Source organism: Globicephala melas, chromosome 11, assembly GCF_963455315.2.
Source record: "Globicephala melas chromosome 11, mGloMel1.2, whole genome shotgun sequence".
NCBI classification, from domain to species: Eukaryota; Metazoa; Chordata; class Mammalia; order Artiodactyla; family Delphinidae; genus Globicephala; species Globicephala melas.
The window spans coordinates 78,143,576-78,162,894 of record NC_083324.2 but is presented as its reverse complement, the minus strand read 5'-3'; the positions used below and the strand labels follow the sequence as shown (position 1 = coordinate 78,162,894).

Sequence of the window (19,319 nt, the reverse complement as noted above, 5' to 3'; positions counted from 1 at the left end):
CCCAGCCGCTCCGCGGCATGTGGGATCCTCCCGGGCTGGGGCACGAACCCGCGTCCCCTGCATTAGCAGGCGGACTCCCAACCACTGTGCCGCCAGGGAAGCCCCCAGAGAAACATTTTTAAAGTCATTGTCACTTGTCAGAATCCCTGGGAGAGCCAATCGTTTGAAGAATTGACAATCCCAGTGAAAGAGCAGAGGGCAGGGTTGTATCATCTTGGCGAGATTATCAATACTTGGTTTCTCTTCCCAGGATTCAAAGGTATTTTCAAGAAGCCATGACCGGAGAGTGAGATTTGACTTTAAAATCTAGGCCACTGAGGGCCTACAGCCAATGGAACTTTCTGGCTTCTGAGGAGACCATGAGATGCAGAGAATGCTTTATTTGATATCCAAGGACATCCACGATGTACTTCTTAACCCCCAAAGAAGTGGTATGACCCTGGCTATTCATGAGGTATTTAGGAACAAAAGTTAAAATGAGATTAGGTAAAGTATACACAATACGTTAAAAAGTGCTTTACACACTGCAAAGGGCTCTGCAAATATTTGGTGTTGACGTTCCGATTTAGCTGACCCCTGAATTTATCTGAAGGAAAAAGGACTTTGAGTTTAAACATTCCTAGTTGTGTGACTTTGAAGCAATCGTTCTACTTTCTCAGTGTGTTTGCCGGTTTAATGGAGCTCTTTTTGGTTTTACCTCACATGACTCTTTAGGAAAGCAAATGGTTGTGGAAATGTTTGGGGACGCACAGTGCTCTATATAACCTGAGCTGTTATTCTGGAGCCTTTGAATTGGCCAAGGCCTCCTAGAGTCTAAAATACAGTGCATAATTTCCTACGAGAATCATGTTGGTAAGAAGTGCTCTTACCTTATATAAATATGCTCCCAAAGTTAATATCTAAATGAATTTTCTCTTTAATGCAATGATTTTCCTTCTATATTAAATAGTTCTAAAAAAATTCCATAAGGGATAAGGTGGATTTTTTTTTTCCCCAAAGGAGGCAGCCAGGGTGTAGCATGCTGTTTCCAACTTACCAAATCAGGAACTTGCACTCAGGTTGGAACCCTACATCCCTTTCCCTAAAGGATGGGCTTTATGGGAAGTCTATACAACCTGTGGAAATATAGGGCTTCTCTCTGTGTCTGGCTGTGTCAAGGATTCCCCAGGACTGGATTAAATCAAATAGAGGGCAGGAAGATGGGCTGGGGAGGCAGCAGGAGTATCAAGAAAGGTTGAGGTGACTCTAAGGTGACAGCCTTGCTGGAGTGGGAAGTGTTTCCAGCCTCTGGAGGGGAAAGGAGAGAACTCAATGCTTTAGAAAAGGGGCTGGCCCAAAGCAGGTCCCAGCCTCCCGTGGGTTTGGCAGGCCATCTGACCCTCAGGCTGTGACTGGAACCAAGTCCTGGAGTGGGGCCCCCGTCATGGCCCAAGGTGGGAAGACACTGGTCCTCCGTTAGCATGGAGGGTCCCAGTTTTTTACCCTCACTGTGGTATCTCCAGAGCCAACATGGAGTCTGCCACCAAGAGATGCTCATAATCAGTAACTGAATCAGTAACTGAAAAGTGGTTAAACTATTAGCAGTGACAACAGAAGTATTTGCAAACTGCCCAGGGTCCCTACTGGTGATAAAAAGCATTTGGGCGAGAGGGGTATCCGTAATTCTATCAGTGAAACCTCTAGCCAGAGAATGCTGTTTTCTTCCTGTTATGGTGATAGTGGAATCACCTTTTCCACAGCTATTTAAATCTAATAGTTAAGGCCACAGAATCCTTTGGTTGACAGGTGCCACATTTCACAACCATAGTACCTGTTATGGTATAACAACAGTATAGTTCATAATTTTTAGGTTTCAAAAAATACAGTCTATCAATTCAAAAGTTTGGAAGATTTAACACTATTGTCCATGAGATTAAAATATTTATTCAGTTAGACTGAAAATCCGTAGAGAAATCAACTCCATAGCTTTTGGGGAGGGGGCCCAATTTGATCTACTCACAAATGGGGATTTGGGGGAGAATATTTTGGGATTTGGGGTATGGAGGTTTTTTTCAAAGCTTTTATACTTTCCTACTTCCAGGTGGCTATGAAGTGTCCTGATCTCCATCTGGTAACGTTTGTCTAGATAAAACCTTTTTTTAAGATAGGCCTTGTCAAAGACACAAGGTAGCTGTTGAGAGTACAATAATGCATTTACAAAATCTGTTAAATGGTCATTTGTGTAAGTAGATTTATATAAACAGAAAATAGTTCTATTTTTTCTTTGCCAGGCAATCGAGCAAAACCCGAGGAACAACAAAATGAGGCGGAGGCCTTGGGGACAGTGGCCATGCCTTCTCTGAGTAAGACACAAGCACCACCTGGAGGGCCCATTTGAAACTACAGCGTGGCAACTGAAGAACCTAATGTTTTCAAGCATCAGGGTACAACTGGTGAACAGGTGGGCAACAGAGGCAGGAAAGAACTACCTCCATTCCATGGCTTGAGCGCCTACTATTTCAAGCTTCCAGTAGAGGACTGAGAATAGTGTTACTGAGTGAGGTACTTTCAGCCAAGGTGGGAGATGAAACCCTAACATCTGAAGAGTATTAACATTAGCTCCCTAGTAAATATAGGTCAGGAAGTGCTTGCAAGAGGGAAACAAACAGGCAAATAGGTCCCCAGCTCGCTGCATCCTGTTATTCCCTCTGTCTACCCTGAGTAGGGGGTCACATACAATACGCATTTTATTCCCAAGACGTAAATGACTAATAGTTTAGTTTAGTTTTTTCCCCAGAGGCATTTACATTTTAATAGGTTGAAAGCCTTAGTAAAAAAGAGCAATGACAGCAGAATTTCCAATAGACGTCAACTTTTGGCTTTGGTGGAATAAGAAGAACCATCCCCTTTATCAAATACTTATTATTCCTTTTAAACAAACTAGGTCTCTTCCTTACTGATTCAATCGTTTGAATGAAAATGTTTTAAAAGGAGTATTTAACCCCTCAAGAGTCTGAGTATTTAAAAACGCCTGCATCTCCTGTTTCTCTATTTCTCATGAGATACTGGAATTTCTAACCAGATAGTAGTCCCTCAACTCAACACTTCTCAAATATCTCTGGTGAAAAATTTTTTTTTAAATTTCCAGTACTTGAGGGACCAATACTTGGGTAAATTAAAATCAAAATGTTATGAATTTTATGTTCATATCTAAGAGTTTAGTGTCTCTCTGTACGTATCTTGTCACAGACCAGTAAGTGTGCAGACTGGCACTGGGCTGCGGATGGCGTTGGAAGATCACTGCTATACCTTGTATTTTCTCCCTTAAAAAATACCTGCATTTGGCCTAAAGATCTCTGCCCACCATGGCCACCACGGTTACATGCAAGAGCTTGCCTTACATCTTCCTTCCAATTTTTAAAAGAAGATAGCCTCTGAATCCATAATTACAGACATTTCAGACACTTTCTCATCTCCACTTAAACTGACCCTCGGGCTTCCCTGGTGGCGCAGTGGTTGAGAGTCCGCCTGCCGATGCAGGGGACACGGGTTCGTGCCCCGGTCCGGGAAGATCCCACATGCCACGGAGCGGCTGGGCCGTGAGCCATGGCCGCTGAGCCTGTGCTCCGCAACGGGAGAGGCCACAACAGTGAGGGGCCTGCGTACCACAAAAAAAAACCTGACCCTCTACTTGCAGTGTTGTGTGACACAACTTTCCATTCCCCTGTTCATCAGTTCAACCAGTTTGGTGTTGCTCACTTTATTGGCGGTGAATTTGGCCTGGATGCCAGAAGCCCGTGTAAGATACTTGGGTAGCACAGAAGTTCAGGTATTTGAGGATTCCCAGGAGAAATCCATCTAGGAAAACAACATAACTGACAAGACATATGCTTGCTTTTTTTTTTTTTTTTTTTGGCCACCCCATGGCATGCAGGATCTTAGTTCCCCGGCCAGGGATCAAACCCACACCCCCTGCAGTGGAAGCGGGGAGTCTTAACCGCTGCACTGCCAGGGAAGTCCCGACATACGCTTTCTTGATATAAAGATTACAGGAAAGGCTCAGTTGAATTTTTCCCTCCAAAATACAGGTTGAAAGAGTCTTCTGATGGATAAGCAATTCTGATATTCATAAGTTTTTTCATCCATGGTTTGGAAGGCAATTAATTCTTTTTTTCTTATCCCTATAACCCCAAACTGAAAATTCCACAAGGCCATGTATTAAGTGTATTAAGTTCGTACATTTCCATTTATAAGGCACAAACCCTACACATCTCTCAAGAGAAAGGAAGAAAACAAAGATATGAAGACAACAAAGTAATCTAGGAAGAGAGGAGGTTCATCAAACTGGAATGAAAACCCACCTCCCTTTTTAGTAAACAGACCTTATATTGATAGGAAATACAGCCTCTGGGGAGGGTTCCAATGCAGCCCCCTTCACTGGATCAGTGCAGAAGGCAGTCCTCAGGGGGGCTGCGTGGCCAGAACACATCAACCGCAAGCCTCCCTCACCCCATAGAAGCTGCTGGGCAGCTATGTCCTAAACAGAACATTCTGCCTACAGGGTGCCCAGTTCACCATCCTCACCCAAAGGAGCCTTCAGGGACCAATCCACCATGAATGCACACATGTGCCTGTCCTGGGGCTTGATTAATTTAAGCTGCTCTAAGCTGAGGTACAACTGCCTCCCCGAGGACCCTGAACCAGGGTAGTTATGCGGGTCCTTCGTGGGGCAGCATCTATTTAAGAGGCTGGACCTTGAGTTCCTCTTGAAATAATCAGATCCCTAGTGGGACTCTCAGAACCAATTCACTCTACCAGGGGCTTTTTGAACATGCTGGTCAAAATCTGGAGAAGATGCTCTGGAGAAAGCTCCAGACCTTCTGGCATGTAAGGCAGCCCTAATAGATCTCAAGTAATCCTGCAATGCACAGGTATAAACCAGAAGGGTCCCATGACACCAAACGGTATCCACGCTTGCTGGCTGGACCTCCTGATGGCTCTTGGCACTGTATTTTCTACTACCGTTTCCATTAGTATTATATGAGAGTAAGTTTCCTGAATGTCCACATGGATCCAAGCATTTCCTGGAAGTATGACTGCTTCATCGTCCTCTCTATCATCATGCAAGGTACAGATGGGAGTGAACAGCACTTGGGAGAAAACAGCCAGGCAGACATCATCCTGAGAAAAGGGTCGGTGCTAGAGTGGGCCAGAGAAGGGACCGGAAGTGAGACGAACCGAGTAATTCACGAGGTCTGAGGGTTTTACGGAATCTTCTTGAAGATTCTGACTTCTCCACCCAGGACGATCTGAAATCCAAATGAAATCGGGTCCTTGGGTCAAGGTACCCAATTACCAAAGACCAGCATCACAGAAGAATGCTCATTTCAATACAGTGTGGTCCAGCCACCTCCTAACTTCCCCAGTCCAGTTGGATTATCCCTTTACACCAGGCCTTGCCCCTGGCGGCCACAGTCGGAATTCTACTAAATTTTCAGGCATGAAGATGGTTCTTAATTCAGTGTCCGATGAATCTTAGCCAAGGTCCCTTCCCTTCCTGTGTCTCGTAAGGCTACAGCCCAGAGAATAAAGGGATACTTTCATTCACAACAATAACAGCAAAACTCTTGGACCCTTTGGCTTCCTAAGGCCATAGCCACAGCCACCCTTGGAAATATGTACTCATTTAAAAGCCTGCTCTAAAAAACAAAAAGTCAACTCCTACTGCTGATTCAAGTTTTCCCCAAATCATATCAGGCCAGCTCCACACCGCACCCCACCTGCCGGCCTCAAGAATCTTTCTTGGTCAGTCTGGCCTTGATTTTTTGCCTCAAGAAGGCTGCAGTGGCTGCACTGCAGGTGACCAAGAAGAAGAAGGAGAGGCAGGCCATGTAGATGGACAGGGGGCTGTGGCGTTGCAGGAAGATCTCCTGTCGCCCCCTGTAGTCTAGGAGGATGGCCTCCAGCTGGGACAGTGTGCAGACAGACAGAAAGGCGTGGAAGATCTGATGCCCGTGGCCCACGATGTCACAGGAACCCGGGAAGTACTTCTCCGGAACCGGGCAGGAGAAGAAGTAGGCACTGACCAGGAAGAAGACAATCTGCAGGGAGTGGTACCAGACCGCCTGCTCCTGGCAGCCAGACAGGTGGCACAGAACCACGCGATGTGCCACAGGGCTGATGTCCAGGATGAAGGCCAGCCCCGCCGGCACCACCTGACAGATCTTCCTCATGACTGGGTAAGGCCTGCGGTACCGGTACTTAGCGTAGCAGCAGCCGGCGCAAGATAGCCAGCCACAGAAGGCGGCTGCGGGCAGGAAGAAAAGCCAGAAGTGCTCGTACCAGGCCTGGTCGGAGGTGTAGAAGAAGTGGACCAGGGCACTGCCGTACTGGTAAACGCTCACGCCCACGTAGTCCACAAAGTAGAAGGTGTAGTGGGAGAGCTCGGACTTGGACTGCAGCAGGTGGGCCAGGAGGCTGAAGGTGAGGTAAGTGATGGAGGACAGGACGTAGAGGAGCAGGGGCAGGGCGTGGGCAGAGGTCCACGGCAGGCCCTCGGCCTCCACAAAGGCCCAGAACCGCAAGAGGACGGCCAGAGCCGCCAGCAAGTGGGTCCAGACGTTGACCACCTCGTTGTGTTTCTGGAAGAGGCTGAAGAAGTAGTAACGCCACTCGTGGCCAGTGGGGCGGTACCCAGCATGGATGTAGGGCTCCCGGAAGAGCTGGGGCACGTCGGTCTCCAGGACAGTGCCGGGCATCTTGGGCAGCCCATCCTCCAAAATCTTGGGCAGGCGGCGCAGATGCTGTCCACTCACGGACAGGGTGCTCAGACGCTCCAGGATGGCAGTCGTCATGGCTACACGGGGATGCAACCTACAGGAAACAGAGTAAAATGGGCAAAGATGCGGTGAGGGGCTGCTGAGCAAAGACAGCAAGGGAACTATGGGTTTGCTAGTGCAGCTGGGGAGGCGGGACTGCAGACAACTTCTTTGAGCCTCCTTTTTTTTTTCGTATGTAGAATAATAGAGTCGGACCAAGATCGCTTACTGCTCTGACATTCTCTGACTTTGTCTCTACTGCTCACTACAGAGTGAAGCAAAGTCACATCTTGTAAAATGGGAATGTCAGCCACCCCATTTTAATGACATCTAGAAGGTAAGTGAGGGTACCTTTAAAGCTTTCGAGTTTGCTAGATGACATTAAAATGTAACCCTTGGGCCTTCCCTGGTGGCGCAGTGGCTAAGAATCTGCCTGCCAATGCAGGGGACACGGGATCAAGCCCTGGTCCAGGAAGATCCCACATGCTGCAAAGCAACTAAGCCCGTACGCCACAACTACTGAGCCTGCGGTCCAGGGCACATGAGCCACAACTACTGAGCCCACGTGCCACAACTACTGAAACCCATGTGCCTAGAGCCCATGCTCTGCAACAAGAGAAGCCACTGCAATAAGAAGCCTGCACACCACAATGAAAGAGTAGCCCCCGCTCGCCGCAAGTAGAGAAAGCCTGTGCGCAGCAATGAAGAACCGACATGGCCAAAAATAAATTAATTAATTAATTATTTTTTAAAAATCACAGTGGGGCTTCCCTGGTGGTGCAGTGGTTGAGAATCTGCCTGCCAATGCAGGGGACACGGGTTCGAGCCCTGGTCTGGGAGGATCCCACATGCCGCGGAGCAACTAGGCCCGTGTGCCACAACTACGCCCGTGTGCCACAACTACTGAGCCTGCGCGTCTGGAGCCTGTGCTCCGCAACGAGAGGCCGCGATAGTGAGAGGCCCGTGCACCGCGATGAAGAGTGGCCTCAGCTTGCCACAACTAGAGAAAGCCCTCACACAGAAACGAAGACCCAACACAGCAAAAATAAATAAATTAATTAATAAACTCCTACCGCCAACGTAAAAAAAAAAAATCACAGTGAGCTACCAACACAAACTCACTAAAAATCGCTCAAATAAAAAAAAATGCAATCATCAGACAGGCTCTATCAGTACAAAAGTTTTTTTTTTTTTTTTTTAAGGAATGGTATAGCAAGAGACACTGTTCCATTTTATTTATAACAGTAAGAAATTGGAAAGAACTTCCTTGTCCAACAATAGGAAACTGGTTTTAAAAAATCATAGAACCATAATTTAAGCCGTAAAACAGAATTGTGAGCAAACAATAGAAATATGCTGTGAATGTATTTAATGACATGAAAAGATCCAGCTGTATATTCATTGTCTATTATCCCAATGTCTTCCTAGTGGAACCTAGTAGTTTTCTCTCTTCAAATCTCCTATACTTCTTCATCCATCCTCACTCAGCCTAACCTTCTTCCTATTTTATTGAGAAAATGCAATCAATCAGAAGAGACTTCTGCAATCTACTACCACAACATTTACCCACCAGCCAGCATTTCTGTCACATATGCTCCTCCCCTGTTTCAATGGCTGGAACCATCCTGGTGAAGACCAACCCTTCACTTAGACATTATATTCTGTCCCTTGGCGCCATCCATTGTAGAGTTGCACATCATTGTAATGACACAAGAGGGCGCTTTAAAGGAGGGATCTTGTAAACCACTCCAAATCAAGTCTCAAATAGTCTTGAACTGGCAAAGACAAAAGCACTCTTCATCCATACAAAGCTTTTTTATGTATTTTATTTAGTACGAAGTATTATATCGAAATACAAAAATTATCAATGTTGATATTAGTAATGAGAGCCTACATTTCTTGAGCACCTAATCTTAAATTACCCACTAATTTCACTGGGAACTTGAAAATCTGAGATAAGCAATAGTTACTTGAACCTCAAGGTCAAATGAGTCATCAATCAGGTTGGTAAAAACCAAGGCATATTCTGAGAAATCTTTTTTTTATAATTAATTAATTAATTTTTGGCTGTGTTGGGTCTTCGTTGCTGCACGCAGGCTTTCTCTAGTTGTGGCAAGCAGGGGCTACTCTTCGTTGTGGTGCATGGGCTTCTCATTGCAGTGGCTGCTCTTGTTGCGGAGCACGGGCTCTAGGTATTCAGGCTTCAGTAGTTGTGGCACACGGGCTCAGTAGTCGTCGCTCATGGGCTCTGGAGCGCAGGCTCAGTAGTTGTGGTGCACGGGCTTAGTTGCTCCACTGCATGTGGGATCTTCCCGGACCAGGGCTCAAACCTGTGTCCCCCGCATTGGCAGGTGGATTCCTAACCACTGTGCCACCAGGAAAGTCCTATCCTGAGAAATCTTAAGAGCTGAACAAAATTAACATGTAGCCTAAATTTAATGAAATCTAATTGCAAAGACTGTGTGTGTATTTTTTTTTTTTAATTATGCTCTGGAAAGCAAGTGGTTTTGGACTTGCCTCTCCTGAGAACCCAAATCTGTATGCAACAAATTTCAGCCCTCACAAATGTTTAACTTGGGCTTCCCTGGTGGCGCAGTGGTTGAGAATCCGCCAAGGACATGGCAGAAGTGTCTGTGTGAGAGGTACCAGAGGCAGAAAAGGGGGCCGATGGTGGAACCCTGGGGACAGACGCCACAGTTGACAGGGTGATGGAAGAAGAAAGCAGAGGCGGGACCACAGAGGGCGGTGTCACTTAAGCCAGGAGAGGAGGTACCGGTCTATAGCATGAGTCCCCCGAGCTCAGGTGACATAAGGATTGAACAAGAAAAAACCCCAGGGATGGGGCTTCCCTGGTGGCGCAGTGGTTGAGAGTCCGCCTGCCGATGCAGGGGACACGGGTTCATGCCCCGGTCCGGGAAGATCCCACATGCCGCGGAGCGGCCGGGCCCGTGAGCCATGGCCGCTGAGCCTGCGCGTCCAGAGCCTGTGCTCCGCAATGGGAGAGGCCACAGCAGTGAGAAGCCCGCGTACCGCAAAAAAAAAAAAAAAAAACAGAAAAACCCTCCACGGATGAGAAACCTCCCCTCTTCCTTCTGCAACATCAAACCTAAACTCACGCCACCCGCCGCACTCACTTCCTCTGTCTTCCGCAGCGGCCCCTCTGCTCGTGGGCCCACAGAGGCCGTAGCATCCTGGGTCGTGTTCTGCCCCTTTCCTGGAAGGCCCGCCCCTCACCCCTTCACATGTGTAAGTCCTATCCTCCCAGGAGCAGCTCTGCTCCGTAGAGGCCTGTTTGTATTTCTCTCCACTTAACACTCCGTTATGTGCGGTCTGGTGGTGGCTGTTGATTCGTGAAGTTTGACTCTTCTTGTAAGCGGCTTGAGGTAGGTGGTCTTATTTTATTCTTCCTCTGTGGCCTTGGTAGCCTGGAATATTGTTGAGCAGACAGTCCTTGCTCTGAAAAAGCTCTATGGTTGATCCACATTCTTTTTTTAAAACTTATTAATTAATTAATTAATTTTTGGCTGTGTTGGGTCTTAGTTGCTGCACGCAGGCTTTCTCTTCAGCCAGGCCCTGTTATCACAGGATCCCCAAATACATGCCTCCAGCCAGATCTTTCCTGAGTTTGGATTCAAATATCCAGCAGCTCTGGTTTTGTCCAACTGAATATCCCACGGGCATTTCAAACTCAACCTCTTCAGCCTCCTCCTTCAGCCCAGACTTGACCTGTCCCTACCTCTGATCAGTCATGGAGGCCTGTTGATTTTATCTCAATGTTTCTGGAATCCACTTGTCCTTTCCATTTCTACCGCTCCCCCTTGATTTGGGCCTTCAAGATGAACTTGTGTTGATGAGGAAAACAGCGGTCTCATAACTGACCTTTCTTCCTCAAGAGATGGTTCCCCCACCTCATATCCCCAAACCCGCCCTCTAGTCTCCAAACCACTTCACGGTGATAGTTTAAAAGCGGAGACTGATCACTACTCCCCTCCCCGAAGTCCCTCAAGAGCGCACCATTGTTTACCACGCAAACTCTCAGCCTGTGCAAACAGGCCCTTCTGTAGACCTCCTTCCCAGGTCCTATTCCAGCCTCCTTTCCCAGAGCCCACACCCAGGCCACTTGGATGGCTTGGATCATAACACTGGGAGTTTTTCAAAGGTACAACACTCTCTATCTCCCCTGTATGCTTCTGCACACAAGGGCGGCTCCAGCAACCCCAGCTCATCAACACTCTGCCCAGGCGTCAGCTCTGCCTGTGGGCTTTCCTAACCCCAGGCTGGATGAAGGTGCCCCACCTACCCTGGCCTTGCCTCCCCATCACACTTCTCTCCTGGGGCCCTGACCCTTGGTGATGAGCTCACTTCCCACCACACCCGGCTGCTTTAAGGGCAGGGGCTGTGTGGCATGCAAGTTCCTATGTCTGAGATGATATGTGGCATATATAAAATAATCATACACCTAATCATGATTTACTGAACAAATAGTTCTTTAGGCCCAGACGTATGGCACCAATTTCCTCCTGTTCTGCCAGGGTAAGGGAAAAAAAGAAATAATGGTTTGCAAGTCGGGAAGTCTGGCTGTTAATATTTGCTCTATGCAATGAGCTATGTGGCCATGCCCAAGACATTCAGCTACTCAGGGTCATTTTCCTCATAAACAAGGGTGGGTGGGAGATGATTTCCTGTCTCTCTACCTCTCAGGAAATAAAGAGAGTGAATAATAATAAAATGGGCAGTGGCTGAATGATGCTTTGAAAAGGCAAACCATGCACATTAAAGTACCAGCAATATTTGAACTAAAGAACACACAGAAGGGTTATAATTTAGTAATATATATATATATATTTTCTACCTTATAATTGATTTTAATGCAATCTTTGAAAATTGAAAAGGAATTTAATGTTTTTGGTTACATTTCTGGGATTCTTCCAACTGCTTTATTAAGAGCTTTAATTAGATTTAGTTTATAATGGGATTGGAATTAAAAGTTCTATTTCTTGAGTACAACATCATCTACACCATGAATTCAGTTAACATTCATAAGAAAGTGTTATAAAATGTTACATCATGCCTTGGACTATTTAGGGGTCCAATCTTAAAGTTTTATCTCAGGTCCTCCTTTAAAACTATTAATAATGCTAATAGTTTTACACCTAGAGTATGCCGTCTAAAAAAACTAAAAGCTCCATGTTTGCGAAACGGACATAGTTTGGTACTGATGACATTTTATCTGGAGGTCAAATAGAGGACTCTAAAGCAATCGTGTTCCCTGATCTATTACAAGGGCCCTATGGGAACTGACCACAAACTTGGAATAGCTGATTCCCTGGAGAAGCCCTGGATGAGGCATTAGCAGTTCCAGCTCTACCACTGACTATGGGATTTTAGGCAAACCACTCAACTTCTCTACCCTTGTGTCTTTGTCCATAAAACTGAGGGTATCATCTCTATACGTTCTAATGCTAAGAAATTCTATAATTCATCTGGACTATGTTTTGCTTCGTGCTGAAGATCCAGCAGTGTGCTGAAGTCACCAACAAACAGATCCTGTGACATCACCTCGTGTCACGGCCTCATGCAGAGTCAGGAAGGTGGCCTGCTGGTTGCTGGACAGAGAACAAAAGAGCAGCAATTTCCATCAAAGACGGCAGAGAAACTCTTCCAGAATCCACAGAAGCCCAGCCTCCCACAATGCAGCAAAGCCATAAATGGCTGAGAAGGAACAGAAGCCAAAATGCCAGCTTGATGCCCATTTATAAGGCCTGGAACCCTGCTGTGAGCAGCCTCTGGTCTGACCAGAGACAGAGGTGGACTTGCAGTGGCCTCAGACAACCCCAGGACCTCCTCAGTCATCCATCAAGTGAGAGGCTGCTGGGCCCACACTGATCTTTGCAGGCACATCTGCCAAGTATCATACCACTGTTTATAAAGTCATATTTTAAAGAGCGGCAGAATCCTATTATGAGCGGATACAATTTTAACATGGATTCAGATCCACCCACCGTTAATGCATATCCACTCCGTATTTAAGAAAACCTAAAACACAAACAGCATTTCAACATCCAAAAATGGGAGATCTGATTTAATGATGATAAAATCTGTACAATAGAATACTACACACCCATTAAAATAATTATGTAGATATATTACACTTATTGTTATAGAGAGATACACAGGACATAAACGTGTGCTCCGTTTGTTTCTCACTGCAGTCTCCCCGACACTTAAAACAGTGACTGACCAGCACATAGGAGATGCTCAACAAAGATTTGCTGAATAAATACATGAATGAAAGACATTAGTACAAGGAAGAAGCAAATTAAAAGTATGCATCCCATTTTTGTAAAGATATACCTATGGCACAGAAAAAGTATGGAATTGCAAATAATCAAGACATTGATACAGATATTGCTAAGTAGTGGGATGATGGGAATTTTACTTTTCATCTGGAGTCGATATTATTGTTATAGTACTTTTGACGATGAATATTTACTACTTTTGTAAATGAAGTTACTGCTATTCAACAAATAGGAATATTTGACAGAAATCTGTAAAAACTGGTAAAACGATTAATTAGTACAGTTAATTAGTACATCCTCCCCCCACCTGCCAAAACACCCCAGCATTATAAAGGAATACATACTTATTTGTATGATTCTGTGGATTTTGAGCTCAACTAGTTAGCAGATCATGTAATAAAGTTATTGTCAGGAGTGTCAACTAGAGAAAAAACACACAACCTAAAAGTTGAGAATTATGTTTTATTCGGGGACCTTACTGAGGACTATAGGCCAGGAGTCAGCCTCTCACATACTCTGAGGATCTGCTTCAAAGAGGTGAGGGAGGAGCCTGGATACATAGGAGTTTCTGTTGGAAAAACAACAACATGTAGCAGAACATCGCAAGATCACTGCTAATCTCGAAAAACAGACATCTCAAGTTAATGATTTTAGTGCTTTTCTATGTATAGGCAGATGCAAGAGTCTGGGCTCATTGAAATTATTCTTCTGATATGCATCTTAACTATGTAGGGCCAGTATCCAGTTTTTCTCCACCCTGAATTCCCCTCAGGGCTCACCGCAGGGGCAGCTGCAGTGGATGAGGGCTTGATGGTGGACAACATTCACTGTTTACTGGAATGGCAGGCAACACTTTTTGTCCGCAGGAGTAACCTAGCTATACTTGCCACCACGGAGGTAAGCTAATGGTCATGGGGCTGGGGGCGGGGGGGGGGGGGGTTAAAGGGGAAAAAAATGTGTAACATCTGCTGATAAGGCAGCAACCATGTTCTCTTAGCTTGGGAAAACCAGTATATGCAATATTGTCACAAGACTTTTCCCGCAGCGCACAAACCCAAACAGAGTTAAGAAGGGAGTCAATCCCCCACCTTGTGGGCACCTGGCGCGGCTGAACCCTGCCTAAAAAAAAAGCGAGGCACACCTCTGTGCCAGTGTGTCAGGAACACGTGTCACCTGGGCTCAGTGACCCCTCCACCTCTGAACCTCTTCCTCTGTGGCTCCGCCTAACATGGACAGGAGAAAGAAAAGACAGCCTTATAATTTGCTGCTCTGCCCTGGGGATTTTTCTCTTTCTCCAGTTGGAACTCTCAGCTGGGATTCCTTGTATTTTCTTTTGTGTTACTTCCCATCCTTCCCACATCTCAGCTCACCTCCTCACTTGAGCAGGTACTATTTTCAAAACGCATCACTACAGACCCAGAATGCACCACCCACATGCAGTAAGGAGTATCTGTGTTTAATTCTAGCGGGAGAATTTGGAGGAGCTGGGAACAGTTTAGAATGCGTTGAGCAGTCTAAGGTCAACGGCCAGGCTGGCTGGTATGGTGATTCCTTTCCTTCAGAGACTGCTTGTTTGGGTAAAGGTAAGCTCTGATGTCAGAACGGCCTGTCAATTAAAGCCTGGGGACAGGAAGCCTCCCAGGACTTTCCACAAGAGTGTAACCACTGGCTTCATTCGGCATGGTCTGGCTTCCGCTATGGCAGCCTCTCGCCTGTAGGAAGCTTCATCACCTATCGGCAAACCTGCTGGGACCCGGGCCAGCCCAGGTGAACTCCGAAGAGAGCCGCAGATTGCCATTGGCAGGAAATCAATATTGGAAATGTACTTTCCATAGAAGAATCTGATAACCAAGGAAAGCCGGGTTGGTGCGCTGTGTAAGGAGTTCGGCGTTTCCTAGCAATTCAACGTTAACCCCTTTGCAGCTAATGCTGTACACTCTCCTGGTGGTCCCAAGACCCCAGCTTTTTATTTGCTACCAAGAATCACGCAGGTCGCTTCATTCTCAGTTTCCCTTTAGACAGCCTCAAGGCCGTAGTTCAATCCCACATTGGCCATGAAGTTTTCTCCAGGTCATCTTAATTTCTCTCCTCCCAGAGTGCTTACCTACCTACTCCACACGTTTCGGTTAGCAGAACGTCTGCACTTATGTGCTACTTCCCTGCTGTGTGTGCAGAGAGCCCTCCTGGGTTGCAAGTTCCCTGAGACAGAAACACGGACCTGCCCATCCTTTATTCCTCCTATCAGCAATTATCAGAGGAAAGGTGGCCCAGAATGTGTCAATGGATGATTGTTCAAAAACAGAGTGAAAGAAGACTCTCCTTTGGCCCTCTTTGCTTCTAAAGGTAAAACCGGTGAGATTTTAGACAAGGAACATGTTAGGGATTTTTCAACAGGAAACAACATCTGACTTGGATGTTGTTTATCTGGGTGTAGTTCACCCACTTGGGAGGTATCCATAACAATATTTAAATTGTTCACCGGATTTCCAATCACCAGATGACTTTTAGTCTATTTCCTCCTATCATTGGTACTTTTGTGCCCAAGAATGCCTAAGCAAAGATGCAGGGAAGGGAGGCCAGGCAGAAGAAAACTAAAGTAAAAGAACATTGAGGCAGAAGAAAACTAAAGTAAAAGAACATTGGAGCAGGAGTTAGGAGACCTAGTTTTTTATTCTCATTGCATAGAAAAAAGCAGAACAGACTGTCCTGGTTCCCTGAACAAGACACACACTTTGCATCGCCAAGTACCCCTCTATGCCTGGCAAACCCTGCTTCTCTCTCAAATCCAGGCTCAGCTATAACCTCCTCTGTGAAGTTTAGCAACAGACTCAAGCAGAATTAATCACAACCTGTTATACATCCCCTTAGCCTTATGATATAGCTGGTTGTACGTGTGCCTTCTTTACATTAAATTGTGAAATTCATTGAGTTGCACAAGGAAGTCACTCAAGGCATTAAAAAAAATCTATGTTTGTGTTACTTAATTGTGAGAATAACTGAGGCATGGAGAATTTTTTTTGAGTTTCCACTATTATCTTTTTATGTATATAAAAATTTGCATTTTTAATTTTTTAAAAATAATTTTTATCGAAGTATAGTTGATTTACAATGTTGTGTTAGTTTCAGGTGTACAGCAAAGTGATTCTGTTATACATACATATATATATTCTTTTTCAGATTTTTTCCATTATAGGTTATTAGAAGATATTAAATATAGTTCCCTGTGCTATACAGTAGGTCCTTGTTGGTTATCTATTTTATATATAGTAGCGTGTACGTGTTAATCCTGAACTCCCCCGCCCCGAGACACAGAGAATCGAAGTGATCTATTCACAGCTCTAAACCGAATCAGACCTAAGGTAGGGGCGCTGCTTCTGACTTTCGTGCTCAAGAGCCCAGCCACCTAGGTCTCCGAAAAAGAAAGCCCATAAAACACAAATGGAATAGGAAGAGCTGGATAAGACGTGGGAGCCCGTCTGCCTGTGAGCTGAGAGCAGGCTAGGAATCCTGACTCCCGCTGGGACATCTGGCTATGTTGTCCAGAGCCCTCTCCCAGGACACTCCAGGAGGCTCTCCTAAGGGAACCCCTCTCCACTATGGCCTTTTCTACAATTTGAAGGAGAAACTCATAATCAGTAGCTGAGCTGGTTAAAAATCCTTAGTTATTCCACAGGCGAGTTTCATCGGAAAAGTTGATTATTCAGTTCAGACCAACAGCTGTGAACCCTTGCACTGCTCTGGTCTTCATCTCCATCCTGTTACAACCCGGCTTGCAACAAGGCGGTCGTGGTTTCTCACTCGGAGTTACTCGAGCTCCAGGATCTCAGATTTGACATTCCTCCTTCCTGATCACAATGCTCCTAGTTTCCACCTGGACTATTTCCTCACACCAGTTCACACGCTCCAGGCTCCTCCTAACCCCAGCCCTTCTGTCTTACTTCACCTGCTTCACCTGCCCCACTGCCATCCCAACGTGCCAGCCCCTTTGCTTCTACCCTGGAGCACTCCACGCCTGCCACCCAGCCCCACCCTGATGACATCGAATTTTTCTGTTTCCCTCACTAGTACTGTGTACTGCTACAAAAAGGCATCAAACATTATGAGACCATGTTGTATCCGTGCCTTTTAACCTCAACAAGACTTCACTTTATCCATCTGGAGATCCCATCAGCATCTTAAGCTTTGTGTGTTTAAAACCAAACTTTTGCTGGGACTTCCCTGGCAGTCCAGTGGTTAAGCCTTCACACTTCTACTGCAGGGGGCGTGAGTTCCATCCCTGGTCAGGGAACTAAGATTCCACATGCCGAGTGGCACAGCCAAAAAAAATAAATAAAAAGCAATCAAGGGCTTCCCTGGTGGCGCAGTGGTTGAGAGTCCGCCTGCCGATGCAGGGGACACGGGTTCGTGCCCCGGTCTGGGAAGATCCCACATGCCGTGGAGCGGCTGGGCCCATGAGCCATGGCCACTGGGCCTGCGTGTCCGGAGCCTGTGCTCCGCAATGGGAGAGGCCACAACAGTGAGAGCCCCACGCATCGCAAAAAAAAAAAAAAAAGCAATCAAAAAATCAAACCTCGGCTGTGCCTAGTTCTGTTACGAGTATGACCAATCTCCTAGTCACCAAGCCTTGAAATCAAAGTGAAATTTCTCCTTTTCCTCCTTCCCTCACATTCCAGTCATCAAATCCTGCCCCCTCCCTTTTTGTTTAAATTGCAGTATATTCCTTCTCTCACTCCCCTGCAGGCCGGTACACTGTCCCAGCTAAACCATGATGATAACCTCCTAAACGACCTCGCCTCCTCCAATCTCTGGCCACAGTTCCGTCTGATTTGATTCAGCTAAAGTTCAGCTCTGATGAGGATAATGCCCCAAAGCTGCCGGGAGCCCTCTCCTCTCTGCCAAGTAAAGCTCAAATCCCTGAGGCTGCCGTCAAACTCCTCCCTGCCCTGATCCACAGCCTTAACATTATCCACTGTCGATTTCATGAAGAACAAAACAGAGTGAAGAGAACAGAACATGTCAGGGTGCACCTCACACATTAAGGATAAGTACTGTCATGAAACTCCTGGTTCCTAAAATAAAATAGATCTCTTACTAAGGGTCACATTAAACTTCGAAAACCACTGATCTATATACCATTTACTGTTCCTAAACATGCCCTGTGACTTTCATTTTGAAATTACAAAATACTTCAAATATACAGAAAAGTATAAAGGATGATACGACAAACAATTGCTTGTCAAATCTTATGTCATATTTACTTCAGATTTTATTTTTTAAAAAGTTTTTTAAAGGTATTTAAAAAAATTTTTATTTATTTTTGGCTGCATTGGGTCTTTGTTGCTGTGCATGGGCTTTCTCTAGTTGCAGTGAGCGGGGGCTACTCTTCGTTGCGGTGTGCGGGCTTCTTGTTGCGGTGGCTTCTCTTGTTGCAGAGCACGGGCCCTAGGCGCCTGGGGTTCAGGAGTTGTGGCTCGCGGGCTCTGGAATGCAGGCTCAGTAGTTGTGGCGCACGGGCTTAGTTGCTCCGCAGCATGTGGGATCTTCCCGGACCAGGGCTGGAACCCGTGTCCCCTGCATTGGCAGGTGGATTCTTAATCACTGTGCCACCAGGGAAGCCCTACTTCAGATTTTAAAATATATTCATGATCCAGAGAAAACTCTAATTCGAAAAGATACATGCACCCAGTGTTCATAGCATTACTATTCACAATAGCCAAGACATGGAAACAACCTAAATGTCTATCAACAGATGAATGGATAAAGAAGATGAGGTAAATATACAATGGAATATTACTCAGCCATAAAAAAGAATGAAATAATGCCATTTGCAGCAACATGGATGGATCTAGAGATGATCATACTAAGTGAGGTAAGCCAGAAAGACAAATACCATATATTACTTATATGTGGAATCTAAAATATGCTACAAATGAATTTATTTACAAAACAGAAACAGACTCCCAGACATAGAAACAAATGTACGGTTACCAAAGGGGAAAGGGGTGGGGGAGGGATAAATTAGGAGTTTGGGATTAGCAGACACAAACTACTACATATAAAATAGATAAGCAAAAAGGTCTTACTGTATAGCACAGGGAACTATAGTCAATATCCTGTAAATAAACCATAATGGAAAAGAATATGAAAAAGAATGTACATATATATACATATATATATATATATGAATCACTGCTGTTCACCAGAAACTAACATAACATTGTAA

General features: G+C 45.6%; 1 protein-coding gene across 9 annotated transcripts in view; it reads right to left on the bottom strand.

Moving 5' to 3' along the window:
- Positions 1-365: 365 nt before the first annotated feature.
- Positions 366-19,319, bottom strand: part of PAQR8 (progestin and adipoQ receptor family member 8) — a 39,257-nt gene continuing 20,303 nt past the window's right edge. For 5 of the 9 annotated variants that reach the window (XM_030870491.2, XM_060308994.1, XM_060308992.1 and 2 more), the window contains one exon: positions 366-6,852. In XM_030870491.2, the coding sequence (XP_030726351.1) occupies positions 5,769-6,833 (1,065 nt within the window). In that variant the 5' untranslated portion in view covers positions 6,834-6,852 and the 3' untranslated portion in view covers positions 366-5,768. Of the gene's footprint in view, positions 6,853-14,068; positions 18,668-19,179; positions 19,210-19,319 lie in introns of those variants that run through there. The other 4 variants (XM_060308993.1, XM_060308996.1, XM_060308991.1 and 1 more) reach the window with 2 other exon arrangements.